General features: G+C 42.7%; 2 protein-coding genes across 2 annotated transcripts in view; one reads left to right on the top strand and one right to left on the bottom strand.

The window, feature by feature from the left end:
- LOC134287962 (protein bicaudal D) overlaps positions 1–23,828 on the bottom strand; it is a 77,016-nt gene that overhangs the window by 49,174 nt on the left and 4,014 nt on the right. The gene's annotated exons all lie outside the window — the stretch shown is intronic.
- On the top strand, positions 17,906–23,151 carry LOC134288795 (uncharacterized protein K02A2.6-like). Its single transcript, XM_062854673.1, has 4 exons — positions 17,906–18,075; positions 19,081–21,199; positions 21,257–21,885; positions 22,082–23,151. The coding sequence occupies exons 1-4, from the start codon at positions 18,054–18,056 to the stop codon at positions 23,149–23,151; spliced, it is 3,840 nt and encodes a 1,279-aa protein (XP_062710657.1). The 5' UTR covers positions 17,906–18,053.

Raw genomic sequence — 23,828 nt, 5'->3', positions numbered from 1 at the left:
TTAAACATTTCGGGACGATATTTTTACTTACATCTCTATCATAACTTGTTAGTTTGTCTCTATGATTAAGATTTCCTCCTATATACTGGCTTAGCCCTTTACCGTGAAAAATATGCGATAATTTATGTGTCGATTTCATGCATGATTCTGAAACCGTCTTTTTTGAGTTGTTGTGTTGAGTTTTTTAAGTACCGAATACAAAAACATGACCCGTCACCGTCACTGTCAGCCGTTCTGACAGATTTTGAACAATTCATTTTTATATCTATTTTCCCTTAAATTTGGTAATCTAGGAACTTTATTTAAAAATTAAAAGTTTTTCAATGCAATCCTTCAGAAATCTAAAATTTGTGTTCTGCGAATCTTTAAGCAATTTTTCTTTTTTTATTATACAAAAAGCATGACATTGAAGGCTTTTTTACGATTTATATTTGTAATTTTGAGCTGAAGGTGTTCAAATTATTAAAATTCTTTGTAAAAAGTTGTTGGTGCGCCGCGAAAATTTTGAAAATTTTAAAAGCGGCGCCTAAAGCGGTAGCAAAAAGTTTGGGAACCTCTGGTATAAGGGTATGGTTTTTGGGCTTCTTGGCTACTTGATAAAACTCCGGCAGAGACCAAAGTAAGGTCTGGGACCATTTGGGCAGGAGCACCTATTTTGGGCACTTGTGGCTATAACTCAGTCAATTTCAAGCCGATTGACTCGAATTTTTGAACATAACTAGACACGTAACCGGAGATTGGCAGATTCTAATACAATGCGGTTTGAAACATTTACAAATATTGTATTAAGGCTTTGCAAATACAAAAATTGGTAGGTGGCAGTATACCAAAAATTGTATTGGCTTCCTAGAATCTGGAAAAGGAAAATTTTGCATGTGAGCGTGTGCTCTGTCGCGTTGGTTTCTCTTTATTTGTTCTATTTTTAGACTGGTCATGGCAGCAGCGGCGGCATCAATTACCAAAACATCTTTAACCCTCTAATACCCAATCCCGCCTTTAGACGGGGTATAGTTTGAGCATTTTTGTATTTTTTGTTTCGTGGAAAATCTTTTTTTTTATATTTTTGGCTGATATTTAAGATTGTTCTGTATATCTCAAAAAAGTTTTTGGTGTATTTTAAAGCGTATTTACATTTTTTTAAATCATTGAAAAATTGATGTTTTAGTCACCTTTTAGAAGTCTTTGTTTATTTTGTATTGAATCGCTACAATTAACATATTTTAAATTTTTCCCGAATCATTCAATCCTTGTTTAATAGTTTAAGGGAATCGAATACACTCTAAAATTATTTTCCTAAAAATTACACGGAAAATAAAATATTCTGTGAAAAAATTTAAAATAATAATATTTCAACAATTATCATAAAATCTCAAAATGTTTTCATCTCAAAAAATCCGTTCCCCAAATTGGCTTCCAGAAAAAATATAAAAGTGTGGGGATGTTCAAAAATAAAAATTAGAAAAATCAAAAACTGAAATTTACGCAATCGAGAATTAAAAAGAAACATCTTCCAAAACATGTTTAAATCGATTTTAGATTACGAAAAATGATATTTAGATCAAAATCAAAAATTTGGGTATTAGAGGGTTAAAAGAAATACGGGCGGCGGCGGAATCGAACCGAGACAGTATAATGGTGATTTACAGTACCCTGCGCTCTAACCAGCACGGCTACAACTGCACATGGATAGACGAGAGGCTGAAAGCCATCATTAACAACACAAACGTGGCTTGGTGATGTAAGTGATACAGCCACCACACTGCACAATGGGCCCAGATCTGTATTTACGAAGACAAAACTGTTTAAGTTTTTAGGCACATATTGTGTTTTAGAAAGTTTCTTTTTAATTGTTGATCCTTTTTCCCATTATTGTTATGTCAAACATCTGGTTAAACTGATTCAAAAATCTGCTCTCTAATAATTTTATTTACGATTCCATGATGGATGGTGATGGATCGTTTAATTGGAAATTCCGCCAATAAGCTGCGCCAGAGATCAAACAAATTTTAAATTTCATATATCTCAGGACTCTCACCACTTAGAAAGATGGTGTCTTTGGCAATGTTATTCAGTTAGTCAAGAGCTTACAGTTAATGGTCCACTTGTTTCGAAATTTCGTCACTAAGTGGCACTAGTTACACATTTGCAAAATCATTCAAATGATTTTTTTTTTTTCGTGAAGTAATCAACAAGCTGTAATTTTGTTTTCTTTGAACGTGTCTAAGTCAAATCAAAGGTTTTTCAAAGAGCTATGTATTAGTCATAATTAGGTTTTTAAATTATGACAAATGTATTGATTTTTTGATTTTATACGAAAGAGCACCTTTTTCTGAGCCACTATGATTTTTTCAGATTTTTAGAACCTTATTTTGGTACCTAAAATCAATTTCAAAAAGATTTTTTGAAATCACCTTTTGACAGCTGGGTAACTGTTTGACAGCTCCGCCCAGTACAAACTGCGACGAGGGGTGATTCGACAAATTGCTTGAAGTTACAAACTTCATATTAACTTTTAAATATGTTCCCGGGCTCCAAAAATCATGAACATTTGGATTTCAGCTCAATTTCACATGCAGATTCAGAATATCGAATTATCTTAACATCGTTAAAGAAGCCAATTGTGCGACATTTCATTTCATTCGGTCCACTTTTATCTGCTAGTTGCACAACTAATTAGCTATGAATGATACAAATTTGAGCTCGATTGGATAGTTTTACATGAAGTTAGAGCGACTGTAGTAAAATGTTTCATATTTGAGTGTTCTTCGTTAAACTGATATATCTCATGATTAAGTGAACCGAATGAACTGAAATTTTGAACATTTATGACTAATATATACTGCCGCCACTCGCATAACAGTCCCATGTTTGCTGGGTTTCCTATTCATATGGGACTGTTATGCGAGTGGGGGCAGTATAGCTCATTGAAAAACCATTGACTTGACTTAAATACGTCCAAAGAAAACAAAATTACAGCTTTTTGATTACTTTACGAAAAAAATCGTTCATTTTCATAATTTTGGAAATGTGTAACTAGCGCTTCCTAGTGGCGAAATTTTGAAACAAGTGGACTATTAATTGTAAGCCCTTGACCTACCAAACAACATTGTCGAAGACACCAACTTTGTAAGTGACCAGAGTTCTGAAATATATGAAATTTAAAATTTGCTTGATCTCTAGCGCCGCCTAGTGGTATATACAAAAGCATGCCAAGTTTGATAAATTGCCTAAAACATTTTTAGCAAGTTTTTACCTTTTATAAAGTACACCAAAACTATTCAAATTTTAATTATTTGTTCCTCAACGAGTTAGATATAATTGGTACAAATTTGATCTTGATTAACTCTACACGAAATCAGAGCCCTTCTAATAGAATACCTATTATTTGACTTCCGTTTATCAAATTACTGTACCTTAGGAACCGAATCAAATTTAATTTTGAAAGTTTATGATTAATGTATTGGTCTTCATGTACAGATTGGACTCGACTAGAGTATGTCCAAAGGGAAAAGAAGTTGCACCTTATTGAATACTTTTCAAAAAGTTTTAATCATTTGAATGTTTTTTTTTTTTGCAAATATGCTACAACTTGAACATTTTGAAATTGTATAGAGAATAATTAATCAGCAGATTTTTGGATAAGCCACACTCGAGTGACCGTACTCATTTCACATTAATACAAAAAAAAAAAATGACAGAACTTGGCAGAAACATTTTTGTCTTCGTAAATACGACTCTAAACCCATTGTGCACTGAAAAGCCCGCATCCGGCAGTGTGCTGTTTACTAGTGGAAAATTCCTAGTAGACAATAGGACGCGAAGCTCAACAGCGAAGCGAAAGTTATTTTTAGAAACAACCCGGTTCAACTTCTCGGGTTTGAATAGCGGCGTTTGTGTGTAGTGGTATGGAACCTGTGGAACCGTGTAGCGCATCTTAATACAACGAATAGATTATGATTTAACACATTTTCAGTACGTTTTTAATACATTAATTGGTAGAAATGGCATATCTCAATTTTTGATAGCCTTTCTTGTTTTGCGTGGATATTGTGCCTTCCTAATCGTGTTTAAAAAATCAAGTTAATCGGTTCAAAAATGACTGAGTTATTGCTGAAAGTGCCCAAAATAGGTGCTCCTGCTCTAATGGTCCCAGGTCCTACTTTACGAGGTAGAAATCACCCATCCCTCCTTAAAAATTGGAAGATTATATAATGCAACCCTCGAGCGATCGCGCTTTGGTACACTCCCGATTAAAAGTTTTGATTACCCCCTCAAAAACATGTCTCCACCAATTTGCGTCCGATTGCAAAATCCTAGGTCTCATTCAAAAGTAAGCCAAAGTAACTTTGAACATGATTTAAGTAAAACTTTTACAAAAACATTTGTATGTAAACTTTACCCAAAGTTGCCAAATTATCTAAAAAATAAATACAAACTTGCAGCAGTGCCGCTGGAAATTAGGTCGAAAAAATTTTAAGTTGAGAGCGTTTTCTATTAATCTAACCTGTTTTCTATTAGCTTTCAACTGCTTTTACCGAACTTGGCTGAAAACTCTAGGAAAAAAGTTATTTAGTAAATCATTGATGTCATCGACCAAAAGATAAAACGAGTCAATCCAAGTACAAACAATAGGTGGAGTGTTGAAACCGGTGAACTCCTACAGCAAAACGCTGAGGCTATCCAGCAGCAGCAACAGCAACTGAAGGTGGAACATTGGAGCATGCAGGAGATGGTGCGAAAACTTCAGTTCGACATCGATACGAGAAGGAAATGAGAGCTGGAGCTGGAGAGTCAACTTAAAAGTCTGCAGGTCCAGCACGCCGAGGAGCTGAGACTAATCAACAAGTTGGAAACTGGTCTGCAGAATCAGTTCAGGCAACTACACCGTGAAAACGGTGTTGCACGATGGTTGAATTTTGATTCAATGGTCTGGACAGTTATTGACCGACCCGGCTGACAAGGTGAAACGCTGGTTCGAGCACATTGGAAACTTTTTTCCAGTCTCGGTCACGCCTTCAACACCTCAGCATGATCCACCAGGGGTTCAACGCATTACCCGTGTCAACACCGAAACTCCATCAGTGCAGAAGATAGAAACAGCCATTCGTAGCATGAAATCCAACAGAGCCCCAGGGGTCGATCGCATATCAGCCGAGATGCTCAAAGCTGACCGTATCCGCACAACCGCTGCATCATTTTTTCTGCAACATATGGGAAACTGCGGCATTTCAGGCCGACTTGATGCAAGGCGTCTTAGTAAAGCTACCCAAAAAAGGGTGACCTGACTGTTGGCGGGGCATCATGTTGCTGTGCATCGTTTTCAAAGTACCCTGAAAAGTGATCCTGAACCGGATACAGGAGAAGAACTTTTCGACGGCAGCAAGCAGGATTCCGTGTCGGAGGATCCTGCGTGGACCCTATTGTCACGCTTCATATCATTCTGGAGCAAATCAATGAATTCCAAGAGTCTCTCTATCTGGTGTTCATTGATTTCGAAAAAGCTTTCGACCGTCTCAATCACGAACACATGTTGGGAAGCCCTCAGGCGCAAGGGTGCCCCTGAGAAAATCATCAGCCTCATTGAAGCACAGTACAGGGAATTTTCGTGCATGTACTGCACAACGGTGTCATATCCGATCCCATCCAGGTCGTTGCTGGAGTGAGGCAAGGATGTATCCTATCACCGCTACTGTTGCTCACCGTAATCGACGAGATCCTGGTAGGTGCGATTGATCGTGAACCAAATCTAGGGTTGCTGTGGCATCCCATTACCATGGAGCACCTAAAAAGCTTCGAACTGGCTGATGACGTTGCCTAGCTCAACGGCGCTCTGATATGCAGAGTTAGCTCGATGATCTTGACTATCGCTCCTCGGGGGCAGGTTATACCATCAACGTCGTTGGATGTAAATACGGTCAACCCTTCCAGCTTTACGGTAGCTGGGCACGCAGTAGAGAATGGCGGCCGATGCTGGCACCAAGATCGACATAGGTGCACGGATCAAGAAGGCGAGGGCTGCCTTTGCGAGTTTAAGAAATGTATTGAAAAACAATCAGCTTAATCGACGCACCAAATTCCGAATTTTCAACTCGAACGTGTAATCTGTGCTGCTATACGCCAGTGAAATGTGGTGTGTGTCAGTGGAGCACACTCAACGGCTGCAGATCTTCATCAATAGATGCCTGCGGTATATAATTCGTGCAATTGGTTCTCCAACGTGGAGCTCCATCATCCATGTCATCAAAAGCCGATAGCAACAGAAATTCTGGAGCGAAAGTAGAGGTGGGTCGGCCACATCTGTACGCAGGGGCGGAAACGAAATCTGCAAGCAAGCCATTAGGTTGCAACACAGCAGGACATCGCAACAGAGGCAGACCCAGAGGCTCATGGCGGCGCAGCCTCAACAACGAAATCAAGCAAGTCGACAGAAATTTAACCTAGCCACAGATCAAGGCGATGGCGGGCAATCGCCCAGGATGGAGATCTTTCTATTCGGCCCTTGCACCACCGTGGCTGCCCAGGACTGAAAGTAACCCGACGTCTCCACTAGACAGAAATGTTGTTCCGGGGAAAATGGTTTCGTGGTCTGGGACAGCGATTTCTTCGGTTAAGCGAGACGAAAACACGAACGCGTTCAATCGGTACAACGTTTATTACTCAACTAACTCAGGGTACAAAGTTTGTTCGTTTTTCAGGTAATGCAAACAGAGGAAAAAGTTACACTGAAAGAAATGTGGACTGTATTTCAAAATTACCCAATCATACACCCCCCCTTGGATCGTCCGATTCAACATCTGGCAGCAGGCACACCTTCGCCACTGCACGTCGGTATTCGCCGCTGGAAGTTTTGACGGTAATCACCCTGACTATGCCGTCCTTGCCCGGGTGCAATGAAACGATACGGCCCATTTTCCACAGCTGTGGAGATAGATTTTCATCACGAAGCAACACCAAGGATCCTATCTTGATATCGAGAACGCCATCCTTCCATTTCTGCCGGGTCTGCAACGTGTGGAGGTAGTCCGTGGACCACCGGTTCCAAAAATGTTCTCTCATACTCTGCACGTGCTGCCACCTTGACAGCCTGTTGATCTTCTGTTCACGGCTCGGAGATTGCCTGACCGGGACGCCCAATGAGGAAATGCGACGGGGTCAAGGCTTCCAAGTCACTTGGGTCGTCCGAAAGAGGACACAATGGACGCGAATTCAATACAGCTTCAGCTTCGGCTAGGAAGGTTGCCATTTCCTCGTAGGTCAATCGAGTTTCTCCAACGACACGTTTCAGTAGGTACTTCATCGATTTAACTCCAGCCTCCCAGATCCCGCCAAAGTGTGGGCTTCTGGGAGGTATGAAGTGCCAGGTGATCCCTTTTGCACTGCAGAAATCAGTTACCCTCGCGGTGTGCATTTGATCTTCGAACAGCTTCCTTAAATTTGCCAATTCGTGGTCAGCGCCAACAAAAGTCGTGCCGTTGTCAGAAAAAAGATCACTAGGAAGGCCGCGTCGACTCACGAACCGTTGTAATGCTCCAAGAAATGTTTCGGATCGTAGATCGGTACACAGTTCCAGGTGCACGGCCTTAACGGACATACACACAAATACACAGACGTACGCTTTGTAGAACTTCGGTTTGCGGCCGCTTTCCTTCAGCACAAATGGGCCAGCGAAATCTATTCCGGTTTTGGAGAACACTGGTGACGGCGTGACACGATAACTTGGTAGATCCCCCATGAACTGGTTCGTTTGTTGAGGCTTGTTGCGGTAGCATACATAACACCGATTAGTTGTCTGTTTGACGATGGACTTCAACTTAACGGGCCAGTACTGTTGTCGTACAATGGAAACTAGACCGTTCTGTCCTACATGAAGGTTTCTTTCATGCATCTCACGAACCAAAATCTGGGTGACGTGGTGTTTGTCTGGCAGAAGGATCTGGTGTTTACCCTCGTACGGAATTTGGGAATATTTCAATCGTCCGCCGACTCGAATAACGCCATCCTGATCGACGAATGGCGCTAGCCCAGAATAATTGGTTCGCTTCATTCTTTCCATTTTCAGATCCTTGAGCAGATCAGGGAATCCTTCCTCCTGTACCAGCTTCACGATTGTTTGCGTTGCTCTGGACAATTCTGTTGCAGAGAGCGGCTCATTATTCCTGACCTTTGCTCGGGTATTATCGATGAATCTCCAGACGTATGCCCAAGCACGCTGCAGACGTGTGAACCTGCTGACACGTCCGAAGTAAAACGCTGGCTCTTTGACGATGTTGACGAAAACACGTGTTCGTAGCTCCGGAAGGTTCTCGTCAGTAACGGCAGGTATTTCTTCTTCCAGTAGTCGGGACTGTCGAAGCTCGGGAGAACCTCCCCACCATAGTTCGTTCTCTATCAGCGGCTCCGGAAGCATTCCACGCGATAATGCGTCTGCCGGATTACATTCGGATCTTACGTATCGCCACTCGTAATTCGGCGTTAGCTCGATGATGGAAACGACTCTGTTGCAAACGAATTCATTTAGCACCAACGGTGATTTCTTCAACCAGCTCAAGACAATTTGGGAATCTGACCAGAGCGTAACACTATCGAAGTTGACTTGTAATGCTTCCATCGACTTTCGCGTCAGCTGTGCTAGCACCAGTGCGGCACATAGCTCTAGGCGCGGTATGGTGACCGGTTTCAGAGGAGCAACGCGAGATTTGCTGCAGAGTAGTTGAACATTTATCTTACCATCACCTAGTACACATCGCACATAAAGGCAGGCGCCATCCCAACAAACATTTTTGTTGAACAAGAGTTGAATAAACGGCTCTTGAGCTAATTTTAGCTTAAGAAACTCTTATTCAGCAACTTTTGTTACTTGGGATATGCACGTTTCGATGCATCGCAGTAGCCATGAAGTTCGATACGTTTTGCATCACCAGGAATGACACATCGCTTCTTTCGAATTCTCCGTACGGATTGCAGTTGAACACGGAAAGTATTCCAAGTATTCATTTGCTCGTCAGGCAGTTCGTCGTCCCAATCAAGTTTCAGTCGCCATAGTTCCTGCATTGTTAACTTTGCAATAGTTCCAACTGGTCCCAGGAAACCTAACGGATCATAGAGTCGACCAATCTCTGATAGAACGATTCGTTTTGTTGGTGTGCCTTGGTTGATGAAGCTCGTCACATTGAATGCAAAGTAATCATCGTTGGGATTCCAAATCAAGCCCAGGGTTTTGATTGTGTTATTCAACTCTGACGACTCAAAATCCACTTTTTTTTCTTGCAGTTCATCCGGTATGGCTCGTAACACTTCAGGGCTGTTGGAGCAGAACTTGTGTACTCCGAAGCCGCCTCGTTTCAGCATCTCTTTCAGCTGCTCGTACATCTGAACGACTTCGATAGCCGTTCGTCCTCCAGTGATGAAATCATCTATATAGCTGTCCTTTTTCACTGCTCGCGCCGCCAGTGGAAAATCTTCACCCTCATCTGCTGCTAGCTGTATCAAGCTTCTTGTGGCGAGATATGGAGCGCTGGAGCAACCGTAGGTAACGGTTGTCAGCTCGAACGTAGCCAATTCGCCCTTGTCATTCAGCCACACGATCCGCTGATATTGTCGATCATCTGGATGCACCTGTACCTGACGGTACATTTTAGGAACGTCCGCTGTCAAAACTACTTGGTGTGTACAAAATCTCAGTATGAGTGTGATTAAATCACTTTGCACTGTCGGACCCACTAGTTGCGTATCGTTTAAAGACACACCGGTTGTCGTTGCAGCAGATGCATCGAAAACCACTCTGGTTTTCGTGGTTGAGCTACTTTCTTTATACACCGCATGATGTGGGAGAAAGTAACCTCGGTCGGGATTATCGCTGACCTCTTGCATGTGACCAAGTTGACGATACTCATTCATGAACTCGGTATATGCAATTTGCTTTGACGGATTCTTTGAGAGGCTGCTGATTAATCTGCTACACCGGAGTTTGGCATATTCCAGAGGCGCCTCGTCCACATGTTCGACCTGTTCTTGGAACGGGTATAGGCTGAGAATAAAATTCGCAAAATATTCTTTAAGTAGAAAAGAATAAACTAAATTTAAAACTCCCACCGCACATATCCCATAACAACTTGCACACAAGGCGCTAACATCGTTCCCGGTTTATGAAGAACGAAAGACGACTCCAAGCCATCCACCGGCAGAAATCATATAACAAGAGCATGCGAGAGCCAGCGTTACCAGATCTACGGAAATTTCCGTAGATCTACGGAATTGAGCCTCTTCTACGGATATACGGATCCGTAGAATAAATCTGCGGAAAACCCGGTTTTTCTACGGAAACCTACGGAAAGTTACGGAAAATCTACGGATTTTGCATGTGAATCTACGGAATCAAAATTCTGAAATTCTCCCCCCGCTCATCACTTTTCATTTACGGAATAGACGAGTGCACCGATGAACCGAATTCATCGCGGTCCGAGAATTTTGACACTACAGCGGGGTCGTTCCCAATCAGAATTGTTCAATTCTGATTGGAAATCTTTCACTTCTGATTGGAAGCGACCCCGCTCTAGTGTCAAAATTCTCGGACCGCGATGAATTCAGTTCATCGGTGCACTCGTCTATCACTTGCGAAAAAATCTGACATCACTGGCGAGAGCCAGCCTTGCGCAGCTCTCTCTTGCTCGACTCTTCGAAACTATATGCCACCGGTTCCCCGATTCATGCGAACGATGGATGCTGTTCCCAAACCAACCGTTTCCTCCCTTTTTTGCCTCCGAATGGCAGTGTTCATTCGAATTCATTTCACTTTACTCTGTCGCTCATACGTTCCCTACTCGTCTAGAACCAGCAGCAACGTTGTCAACGTTTCTTTCCATTTTTCACTTCCCGCCTGCTTCTCACGCGTACACGCACGCTAAGCGCAATCGACTAAAGTCTTTAAAATCATGTTGAAAATTTACAGTTTTAGAATGCTAAAAAATGTATGTTGTATCGTTGTTGGAAATTAAAGGATTATTTAACAATATCTAAAAAAATTGAATAAGGAACATTCATTGCACAGTATTTAAATCAATTTAAATAAATATTTACTTTGCCAGCTATGCTTACCGATCAGGTTCTCAAATGTGTGTAAATGATTGTTAGCATGCTGCTCGGTATACTCTTCAGAGAAAAAAGCGATGGATACCAGAGGCACACAGCTAAACGCAAAGAGCTTCTTCAGTGGAAAGTTTACATGTGTGTAGCAAAACCAGAAATGAATGAAAGCTTGGATTGTGGCTTCTCGGTTTGTCGTTCTACGTAGGCTGAGAACAACTTGCGCAGCTAGAGCACATTTTGGCACACCCAATGTCGTGCGCGTTTGTTATGCATTACATCCAGCGTGGATGAAGCTGGGGGTGCCGAATGTGTTCTAACTCGTTGGCAACGGTTTCCAAATTTTAAATTCGAGGTCATGATACGAGCTAAAACAATTTATGGAGGTGGAAATTTCGTACATTTGCGGAAAAGAGAGCATGTTGGACATGATTGAAAAAAAAAACAAGTATCGTCGGTGTGTGAAGAACGTTAAAAAATGACTTCCACCGAAAATTGTTTTTTCTAAAAGTATGTGAGATACCAAACTTCGGAAGTCGCTCAAAGGCGCCTCTGAATGCGAATCGCATCATTATTTGCGATGAAAATGCGGAAGATATTTTTCAGAAAATGGTTAACAAACAAGAAGATAAAAATCAGCTTATGTTAAAAATCACAATATGTACTAAAACAAAAAAAAAAACAGCAAGCATAGTATAATATAACTCTAATGTGTTTTCATTTAGTAAAATAGTAATCTGTAGAACAGGTCAGTCTGCTAGTCACGAGACGCCTCTGGCATATTCATAGGAATCGCCGAGCTGATTCTGGAGATCGTTGAAAGGCAGCCTCACTACGTACCTCCCCTCGCTGTTTCGGCAGTGTGTTTCCTCGAAATGTTGTTCTACGGTACGCTCCTCTGCAGTCATCTTGTTGGTTACGTATCCTGCTTCGAGCTCCCAGAATCTTGTCAAAGTTCGATTGATGTCTTCTTGGGTCGTGTTCATTTGGCAGATTCTCCTTCTGCGCGAAGTCGCCTGTACTGTCTTTACGGGGCCGCTGACAACCCACCCAAACGTCGTCTCAGCTAATACAGGAAAATCGCTGCCTATCTTCAGACGCCCTTGTCTCAGCACGTCATAAAAGACCTCAGCGCCAATTATCATGTCGACCTCGTCAGGAATATTAAATGACGGATCCGCCAGCTCAATACCAGCAGGGAGAGGCCACGAATGGGTATCTATCTTACCTGAAGGAAGTTCAGTGATGGCAGGGGTGACCAGGAAGTCGAGAACAGCAAAAAACTTGCCGTCCCTAGATGATACCTTGGTTTGGATGATCTGGTTGGTGCTCGTTGTCATTCCGTTAAGACCGCAAATCGCAATCGGTGGGTCTATAACCGACGGCTTGATGTTCAGTTTCTCCGCCAGCTTCTTCGTTATCAGGTTCGACTCCGAACAGCAATCCAGCAGCGCTCTACATGTTGTAGTCACATTACCGGATCCACTCACTAGTACTTTCGCCGTTGACAGGAAAATCTGCTTCGTCGCCATCTTCGTTTGTGTACAGCAGGTTACCGAACGTGCCTCCACCGGATTTCCGCTGTCGGGTTCGATCTTCGTTTCTTGCGCTGGATTCTTCGGATGGCTGCTGTCGTTCGGCTTCTTTGGATCTTCAACTCGTTCGTTGTGTAGATAGCTGTGGTGCCGCTTGCTACAGGTCTTGCACTGCTTATCCGTCTTACAGTCCATTATGCGATGCCCGGCGCGGAGGCAATTAAAGCACAGGCCCGCCCTTTTTACCTTCTCGAAGCGTTCGGGGATTGATAGTTTCTTGAAACTTTCACATTTATAGATATTGTGAGAGCCTGAGCAACATGGACAAGTATCTTTGTTGGTCTGCACAAAGACCTTTTGCTGCTTCGATTTTGCAACTGGCTGCGTTTGGCTCGGTTGCGCATGACTGGAAAGTTTCTGAAGAACACGACTACGATCCTTCAAAAAATCAATCAACTCGTCGTAACTTGGTTGATCATCACGGGACAACGAGGACTCCCATTGCTTCCTAGTCTCTCTATCCAGTCGTTTGTTGATGATATTGATTAACATCATTTCTGATAATCCTTCCACTGGAAGATCATGGTTTTTCAACGCATCGACGTGCTTACTGCAGGACTCAACCAATTTTCGCAACTCTTCTCCATTCTCTTTTGTGATTTTCGGAAGGTTGAAGAGCGCATCGATATGCGTATCTATGATCAAGCGTTGATCCTCGTAGGCATCTTCTAACATGCGCCAGGCAGAATCATAATCATTATTATTAATAATGTCCTGATCTATCTTACCCGACGCTTCTCCTATCAACGAATTTTTGAGGTGATATAACTTGATTGCCGGTGATTCATTTGGGTAGCGATTCATCACTGTGTGAAACATGCTTTTGAATGCGTACCAATTTTCCAACTTCCCATCGAACGTTGGGAGTGGTACCTGCAGGTGTGGCACACTGTTTACCACTTGAGGCCGTGGTTGAAGCCCGGAAGCATTGGCATTTTGCGGCAACACCTCACTGGCCATAGGCTTCTGCTGGTTGGCAATCATCGTTTGCACGTCAACGTAAAGCTGACCGTGTAGTACTTCAAAGTTAAGATATTTTTGTTTGGACTCACCTCGTTTTTCCCTAGGGAGTAGTGCAAGAAGCTCGTTATGCACTGAGTCAAACTCATCGTATGCTCGTTGAATTGTTTGCAGCTGAAGGTGAAGGTAATGGACGTTGTTTGCTGCCTCCGTTTTGATCGAATCCTGGATCCGAAGCAGCTTTTCGATTATTAGATCTTGACGATCCACCATATTTTCAATAGCACGATCCATTTCCGCCTTTTCCCTCTTATCACGTTCAACTTGTTTCTGATGAGCAACACTGAGCGTTGGATCCTGTCGCCTTTGACCTGCAGCGTTGACAGCAGCGAGCATAGGTAACTGATTCGCCACCTCAGCCGCCAGTAGCAACTGGTCCGATACCCCAGTGGCTGGTGTTTCACCTTCGTCACTACCTTTCTCCGGGAACTGCAGATTCATCTTTGTAATTTCGGGCTTCTTCACTTTTGGTGTATCACTTTCATTTTCTTTTTGTATAGCACTCTTCGTTAATTTTTGATTCTTCCTTTTTCCAGTCATTTTTCGGTTATGCAGTCAAGTTTCGATTTTCACTTCACTTTTGTTTTCTTGGGTTGGTTATCAACCTCACTTTTTATTCGGGAAGCATCGCGCTTCGTAGTCACCGTTTACATAACCCCACATTTTCTTCGAAAGCTCATCGGCTTTCGTAATTGCCCATTCACAGTTGCAATAGAGCAACAGCCCATAACCACACTTCTCTTCCGGAAAGCTTTGAGCTTATACAAATGAATACAATCACAAGTTTTCTGGGACGCTCTCAAGCTTCCGCTTTTGCTGATCGATCAGATGCAGCAATCGAACACAATTTCCATTAGAAAAGCTCAAACTTTCGCATTTGCTAACGCATATAACGTAGCAATCTTTCACACACACAATCACAATTTCGAAAAGCTTTCAAGCTTTTGCGTTTGCCGACTTGCACACAATCAACCATAACCTAACTTTTCTTCCGGAAAGCCGTGGGCTTTCGCACTCGGTGGCAGAGCACTATCTGCGCAATAATCACACTTGGCAAAGCTGCCAATCTCCCAATTCACTTCCCAAATGTTGGGTTTTCACAGGAAAATTTCCGTTTTCCGCATTATAGCGGATCGAATCACTTTTTCTTGGCCGAAAATATTCACAAAGGCTCGGCCTTGGGCTCGACCATTTGTGAACATGTCTTTGCACGTACGCCGCTGTGGCATACAGCAATCATTTGCTACGCCATTTTGCACGCGGCAACACCCGGTGCAAATTCACTAAATTCCACTCCCGATCGGTAACGAATCCGTTTTAAACCACCGCGTAATCGCGAGCTGTCCACATCCGGTTCCGATAGGACCAAAAAATGTTCCGGGGAAAATGGTTTCGTGGTCTGGGACAGCGATTTCTTCGGTTAAGCGAGACGAAAACACGAACGCGTTCAATCGGTACAACGTTTATTACTCAACTAACTCAGGGTACAAAGTTTGTTCGTTTTTCAGGTAATGCAAACAGAGGAAAAAGTTACACTGAAAGAAATGTGGACTGTATTTCAAAATTACCCAATCAAATGTCTTGCCATTTTGCTGGACAGATGTGTCATGACAGAAATGTTCTCTCGCTGTTTGCATGGAAAGCAGCGGTGTTGATCATTTCTGTTACGTTTTCTCTTTCTGGCAGCAAAATAGCAAGACATTTCTGTCTAGTAGAGACGTGGGGTAAGTAAGTAACGGCGCTGCATAGTGCCGCTTCAAAGTGAGAGTGAGAGTGCGCGCCCAAAGGATTTTCGTGGATTTGCTGTTGTTGATATTCTTTTTTGCGGCTTCGCACACGCGCACTCCCACTCTCACGCGAAACCAAAACGACACCTAAAACCTGATTACACTCATGAAGAAGGTATTCTGCTTAGAGGGTTCAAAAAGCCGGTACAAGATAAAAAATGGACTTTTTCTTCGGAAAATTCTCATAGAATTCCAAAAAATAACCAAACGGAATGGTACAGGATAACCTAGAAGAATCCCAGAAGAAACATCTTGAGGAAACCTAAAATCAGTTCTACAGAAGTTCTAAGTGGGTGCATAGAAAAATTCCTTCTGCTTCCCAAAAAGTATCTCCAAAAGTAAAGGCGGGGACAAAATAGAAAGAGCCGATTTTCATCAAGTCTCCAGAAACAGAATACACATACAGTCAAACCTTCATTAGTAGGTAGACATTGAATGGACCATCGACTCATGGAAATATCGACTCCTTGATAATCAAAATTAATACATGTATGATTGTCCGAAGACCACAGAATTGATATCAGGGATGATTCCGTGGTGTGCAGTAGTATCCAAAACTCTACGAAATTACAGAGCATACCAAACTCGTACTCTGGAAGGACTCAATATGCCGCGGGAATTGTGACTTCCGGTTTTAAATTTCAAATATGCCTAAATTATGTTGTTTTCTGATACGGCTGTAATCACTTAACCTAATGTGGCAACTGTCAATTTATTTATTTATTCGTCAACAGGTTAAAATACCAACCCCAATGACATGTACGCCAATCTTACTCTAACACAATACATTCTTTAATCTATTCTTTACTACACGAGAAACACTGAAGTCGAAAACATCATAACATTGATTAAAAACGCGATACATACTCTGTAAAGGCTCATGTTGTCCATAATTAGTTCTAGCGGGACGAATGTACATAAAATTGTGAAAACGAAGACTACGACTAGGGACATGAATTCCAACTTGTTCAAGAAAAGAAGCACGACTAACACCACCTTGTAATAGGTCGGCTATGAAGCAAGCTTTCGCAACATTTCTTCTAGATTGGAGTGGCTCAAGATGAATCAACTTACAACGACTTTCGTAGCTAGGGAGATTGTAAGGATCTTGCCAACTTGGGTGCCGTAAAGCAAAGCGGATAAACTTGCGCTGAATAGCCTCAATACGCAGAATTTCGTTCTGGTAAAAAGGGGGCCATACAACAGAACAATATTCAAAGATCGGTCGAACCAGCGAACAATAAAGTGATATCAGACAGTATATTGTCTATCCGGTTGGAATTAAGACAGGCATTCAATCAAAAATTGCAATTTTCTTGGAACACAAGTGTCGCAACTGTTTCGCATCGAGTGCGCTGTGTTGCTGACAACAATGGGAAGGATGCGCACTACTTTTGACATGATTCAAAAACGTCGCGAGTTAGGTCGCGTCGCGACTTGATTGTGGTGCGACGTCCGGTTTGGTGGCGGTGGTCCGACAATACATCTTTGAACTCTTTTGCAAACCTAAATACAAAGCCCAACTGTGAGGATGCCTTAGAAACGATGTAAGCGACATGATCCTTGAAATCAAGTTTAGCATCCATCATAACACCCAGATCCTTAACAGTAGTTTGCCGCTTTAAGCCCAGTTTCGAGTTTAAAAGGAATCGCCCAAGAAATTTCTTGACCGATTCCTGGCAGAAAATTTCTACAGTGACCGCCATTTGAATTGTCATTTCTTCGCAACTGGGTACTGCGATCGAAGAAAAACGGTTTCTTGGGCGATTCGGGCAAGGAATTTACCATGCATCAAGATAGGCCGAGAAATCGCTTCCGATCTGCAAACAGCCCTTTAAATAGGTGTCATTCAGGCAGTAGTCATGATGAAAATGTGATCGTTTTCGTCCAAACGAGATGACTGAGTATTTCGATACATTCAACACCATCTGATTTAGGCGGCACCAGTCAGCGAATGCTTCAAGTTGTTGCTTAAGATAACTGGTTTCCCGAAGACCGTGGATAACGTAGCGAAGCTTCAGGCCATTGGCATAATGATAGATTGAAGCATTCCAAGATAGAGTTGACGTCGTTCATGTACAGAAGGAACAAGAATGGACCTAGATGGCTGCCCTGAGGAACACCAGAGGTAACGGTAAAGGGAGATGACTCGTGATCACCTATCTTGACGGTGACGTGACATTGTGCGACCAACTAGATACGAACGTAACCAGGCAAGTGCGTTGTTCTTAATGCCTAGCTTGTCGAACTTGGCAAGAACGTGATTCATTTTATCGAACGCCGCAGAGAGATCTATACATATCACATCAACTTGATGCCCCTTTTCAATTTCTTGTGGGATAAACGAAGCGAATGTTACCAAGTTAGTGATTGTAGACCGTTTGGCTATGAATCCGTGTTGATTGGGCGAAATATGCTTGTACCGATGGGAACAACTATACCTGAATCAAGAGTCACTTTGGTTATCTGACAGATCTATACATCGCGGGCGGTTTATGTGTGCGTGCGAATAAGGGCATTCAAAGAGCGGCAGTTTACGGTTAGACAGGAACGGGAACGCATCGGTACAATGGCGACGACGCTGAAAATTGGTGAGTAAAGTGAAAACGGCCGAAAACCTCGAAATAATGTGGAACTGCGATACGAACTGGAGAAAAGTGAAAACATGAGAACAATTAGATCAACGTTCCCGTTCTTCTGGGCGATTGAAAACCATTTTTAAGCGAAAAAAAATGGATTCGGCATCATAAAAGAATGGGGCCCACCGACGCTGGGGGCATAGTACCCTTCCTGAACTAGCGTGGGTTTTTATTTGGGGTTATGTTGATTGAAACCATGAATGGTGATTATTGATGGGAGTTGCACATGTGTTTGTGACATCATTGAATGATTCATCGTTGATTTGCTCTCACTATCCGAACCTCATGTCAAGTGTCAATTTGTTTTTGCTCTCGTCGGTTTTTTTTAAGATCGTTTCGCGTATTTGTAAACATACTTTTTTTTACCGTCTATGCCAGTGGTGACATGCTCAATAATGTTCAGGTGAATACAGTGATTTGGGGGAGAGTTGTTATTGCTAGGCATTAGTAAAAGAAGGTTTGTGGAGGTATGTAAACAAGTGTATCATCTGTTTATATTGCAAATGTGACAGACAATATTGAATTTTTATGTATGAAAATGTGTTTCGTGTGATAAAGTGGTATTTGCTCAACATCTGATTAGAGTTTTCATGTAGTGCAGTTGTTCAATTGTGTGTATTTTGCGAGCGGAACCACCTGGAAGAGTTATGAAAACCTGGCGGAAAAATGTGTCGACCATTTTAGTATAAAAAAAGTGAACTTGAAGATACGGAATAAAGAGCCGGGATGTGTGGGTAGCACACAGTGCATGTGGGTAGCACATGTAAAATGAATGGCTACGGCGTGGGGGGGCACACGATGCATGTGGGTAGCACATGAATTGAGAATTATAGCCGAGATTATAGCAATGGTGTGGGCAGCACACTTGTATACGAGCAACATACCTGAAATTGTTAAATAAGATAATTATGTTAAATAAAGTGAAATTCCAACACAGTGTATTTTGATTATTTTTAGACGCAACAGTGGTTCCTCCGTTCAAACCAGGACACGACACTCGTAGCGATTGGCTCAAATGGAAACGCGTATTGGAGCGCTATTTGAAGCTGAGCAAAGTGACCGATGAAGAAGAGAAATGTGACCTGTTGTTGGTACTCGGTGGTATTGAATTGCAAGACCAATATGAGAAAATTGTCCATTATGAAGTTATGACCACCGATGCTGAGACAGATGAACAGAGAGTTGACAAATATGCGTCGATCATCCTATCGCTTGACAGATACTACGTACCCAGAACAAACAAGCGATATGAACGTCATCTGTTGCGCAGTATCAAGCAGGAAGAGACCGAATCATTCGACAATTTCATTAACCGCATACGAGAACAAGCCAACAGATGTGAATTCACTGACGTCAGCGATGCTACGATCGATCAAATAATCGAAGGCTGTCTCTCCCAAGACTTCCACAAGAAATTGCTGTCGGAGGACAAATCTTTCGAGGAAATACTGCAGCTGGGAAAAGCAATGGAAGACCTGCAAACTCAGTGTAAGGCGTATGTGAAAGATGTTCGTCCATCAGAATTCGTACAACGAGTGCAGCCGTCCTCGCAGCCATCAAACAAGTCAGCAGTGAGATGTTTTAGATGCAACCGTTTGGGTCACATTGCGCGCGACAAGAACAAATGCTCAGCATCTGGTGTGAAATGCCATACATGTGGCGAGCTTGACCACTTCAAAATTTGCTGTCCGAAAAAACGCAAATGGGATGGAAGTGACAACTCGGGACCTGCTAAGAAACAAAAGGTGGCGTTCAGGAGAGGATTATACTGCGTCAACGCTGGAGATAAAAGCGATACCTTGGCTTTCGAAGTTGGTGGCATAAAAATACAGATGTTAGTTGATTCCGGTTCACCGCCTAATATCATCACACAGAAGACTTACGGAGAGCTGAAACGAGCAGGAGCAGATATCATCAACGAGCGCGAAGCATTGGAAGAGAGCAAGCAATACCAAGGATACGGATCATCAGACACCATCCACTTCAGTAAGGCTTTCGAAACCGAAATAAAAATACCAGGTGAAGAAAATGGAGTCTGGAGTTACGTTCTGGTTTCTCCTAATGGGCAAACCAATTTACTATCCAAATCGACGGCTTTTGCTCTCGGAGTACTGAGAATCGGCTATGACGTTGGAAGCGAAGTCAATACCATTACTGGCGCTGAACAAAACCCTAAATCGCCTTTCCCAAAAGTGCCAGGAATTCAGTTGAAAATACACATTGATCCATCCGTCACTCCTGTATGTCAGCCAATACGACGTTTACCTATCGCTATGGAAGCAGAAGTTGAACAACAGATACAAGAGTTACTGGCACAAAAGATCATAGAGAAGGTTGAACATCCCACAAGCTGGGTATCTCCACTAGTTCCTGTCCGGAAAAGCGATGCGAAACTCCGTCTGTGCGTCGACCTTCGAGCAGCGAATAAGGCAGTACTAACCGAGAAATATCCGATGCCCAACATAGAAGAAGCTTTATCGTCTATCCACAAAGCTGAAATGCTGTCAACGCTTGATTTGGAGTCCGCATTTTACCATCTTGAGCTTGAAACAGAAAGCCGTGATATAACTACATTTGTTTCGAGAAGTGGACTGTATCGTTTCACACGACTCGTTTTTGGAATAAAAAGCGCTCCGGAGCTATTCCAAAAGACAATAGCAAACCTTATCGGCGGGATCAAAGGGGTCATAATATACCTCGATGATATATTGATCTTTGCTGATTCAGTCGAAGAACACGATCGCATTCTTGCATTGGTAATGGAGCGACTGAAAACCTTCAACCTAAAGGTAAACGAAACGAAGTCCGTATTGAGAGCATCAAGCGTTGAATTTCTTGGGTTCAAGGTTTCGAAGAAGGGAGTAAGTCTCACTGAAACGAAGATTAAGGCATTTCTGGACATGCGCGCTCCACAAACAACTAGTGAGCTGCGTTCACTTCTGGGTACTGCACAGTTCTTTGGAAAGTTCATTGAGAACCTTTCAATGCGTACCCATCACATGAGGCAACTACTGCATAAGGGAACCGCGTTTTGTTGGAAGCCATGCCATCAAAAGGAACTTGACGATCTGAAAACGTTAGTAGGGAAACATTAGACTAACACACATAGAATAACTCGTTTCGTTTCTTACAGGTCGATAGCAGATCAAAGGACGCTCAAGTATTACGATCCTCGTGATAAAACGTATTTGATAACCGATGCCGGTCCGAGCGGCCTGGGCGCAGTTTTAGCACAAGCAGAAAATGATGAAATTCGTCCGGTTGTGTGTATTTCTCGAAGCCTCACACCTTGTGAAACCAAATACTGTCAAACCGAGAAAGAGTGTCTCGGAATTATCTGGGCTATGGAAAAATTGTATATCTATCTCTACGGAACACGTTTCATCCTCATTACGGATTGTAAGCCGCTTGTGTATTTGCTTGACCGCGTCCGTTCGAGACCATCCGCTCGAATGGAGAGATGGATATTACGTCTCCAGAATTTTGACTTCGATACACGTTATGAACCGGGCGACAAAAACGTTGCCGATGCTTTCTCAAGGCTTTGTTCACCCCAGACCCATGGTGCTCACGAAACAGATGTTGTGAGCTGGATAACACCTTACATGCAGCCATGTAGAATCAGCAAAACTGAACTGGAACGAGCCAGTGCAGAGGATACGATTTTGAACAAAATCCGTGAAGCTTTGACAACAGGGGATTGGACGGACGTTCCGGCTCAGTTCAAAACACTTGGAATCAAAGAGGAACTGTCCCAGTACGGTGAGTTGATTCTACGTGGAGACCGAATCGTCATTCCTGCGGCTCTTCAACGAAGAGTCACAGAGATAGCGCATCTTGGTCATCAAGGATCGACAGCGATGAAAGCACATTTAAGATCGAGATTGTGGTTTCCTGGTAAGAGTTAAAATGATGTGTTTGCCAATAATTACCTCTATAAATGTTGATTACGTTTCAGGGCTAGATGACCTCGTAGAAAAGACCTTGAAAGCGTGTAAGGAATGCACGATGATGGCGAAACCTGATCAACCGTGCCCAATGGCAAGAAGACTACCGACTCTCCCGTGGCAGGATGTTGCAATGGATTTCATCGAAGGACTGCCCCAGGATTACTCATTGCTCGTAGTAGTTTGCTACACAACTCGATACACAATGGTAGAACCAATGAAGCATCCAACTTCGTCGATGGTGGTGATGGCACTGCTGAAAATGTTCAGCAAATTTGGCATCCCTCAATCGATAACAACTGATAATGGCCCTCAGTTCCGTGCCGCAGAACTCGCAAAGTTTTGCAACTCCTACAATATACATCTGAACCTAACAACTCCGTACTGGCCGGAACGCAACGGTGCTGTCGAAAGACAAAACCGTAATTTGAAAAAGAGGATTAAAATCAGTGTGGCACAGGAGACCGATTGGAAGCGGGATCTCTACGAATATCTCTTGTTCTATCATTTGACCCCTCAGGAAACTACCGGCCTGTCTCCAGCAAAAATGATGTTTAACCGAGAGCTGATTAGCTATCTACCGACGATTCAGGATCCGAAGAGAGTATTCTTTGAAGGAGCAGAAGAACGTGATGCGTTGACCAAGGAACGTAAAAAGCAATATGCCAATACAAACAGACATGCCAAAGAAAACGATCTTGTGGCTGGTGACACCGTGTTAATGCGTAATTTGAAACTAGGATCAACCCAACCAAACTTCCGACCAGAAGAGTTTGAAGTAATCGATGCGAACGGTAGTGAACTTGAGGTCAGGTCTAGAGAAACCGGAAAGGAGTACAAGAGAAACCGAACTCATTTGAAGAAACTATCCTCTCACGACTCCAGCGACGTTGATATACAATCAGGTCTACAATCACTTCCATTGGACGTTGTCGACGACTGCCGGGAACCTATCAGTAACGGGTCTCATTGCGAACAAGAGCAGACAAGCTTCGAAGTGGTACAGCAAGAAGCGGATAGTCGCCCCCGAAGGAAAAGAAACGCTCCAGGAAGATACAGAGATTTTCACGTGTATCAGTAATCGCTGAACATTTTAAAGACAAGATATTCACTAATAAATAAGAATTAAATGAAAGCTATTGTCTTGGCTATTGTAGATGTTATATCCAAATTGGCTTCTTTAGCGGTGTTGAGATAATTCCATATTTTGAATCTGCATGCAAAACTGAGCCGAAATCCAAATTTTCATGAATTTTGATGCCCGGGAACCTATTTAAAAATCAATTTGAAGTTTGTATGGGAGCGATTTGTTGAATCACCCCTCGTCGCATTTTGTACTGGGTGGAGCTGTCAAACAGTTACCCAGCTGTCAAAAGGTGATTTCAAAAAATCTCTTTGAAATTGATTTTAGGTACCAAAACAAAGTTCTAAAAATCTGAAAAAAATCGTAGTGACTCAGAAAAAGGTGTTCTTTCGTATAAAATCAAAAAATCGATACATTTTTCTTAGCTTAAAAACCCAATTGGAGGAGGGATGTACCGATGGGAACAACTATACCTGAATCAAGAGTCACTTTGGTTATCTGACAGATCTATACATCGCGGGCGGTTTATGTGTGCGTGCGAATAAGGGCATTCAAAGAGCGGCAGTTTACGGTTAGACAGGAACGGGAACGCATCGGTACAATGCTGGCTGAGGGATTGGGTCAAATGCTCTAGGACAACGATTTCAAATAGCATGGACGTAGCACTCAAAGCA

This window comes from Aedes albopictus, chromosome 2 (genome assembly GCF_035046485.1).
Source record: "Aedes albopictus strain Foshan chromosome 2, AalbF5, whole genome shotgun sequence".
Lineage (NCBI taxonomy): Eukaryota > Metazoa > Arthropoda > Insecta > Diptera > Culicidae > Aedes > Aedes albopictus.
This window is presented reverse-complemented; position numbering and strand designations above follow the sequence as displayed.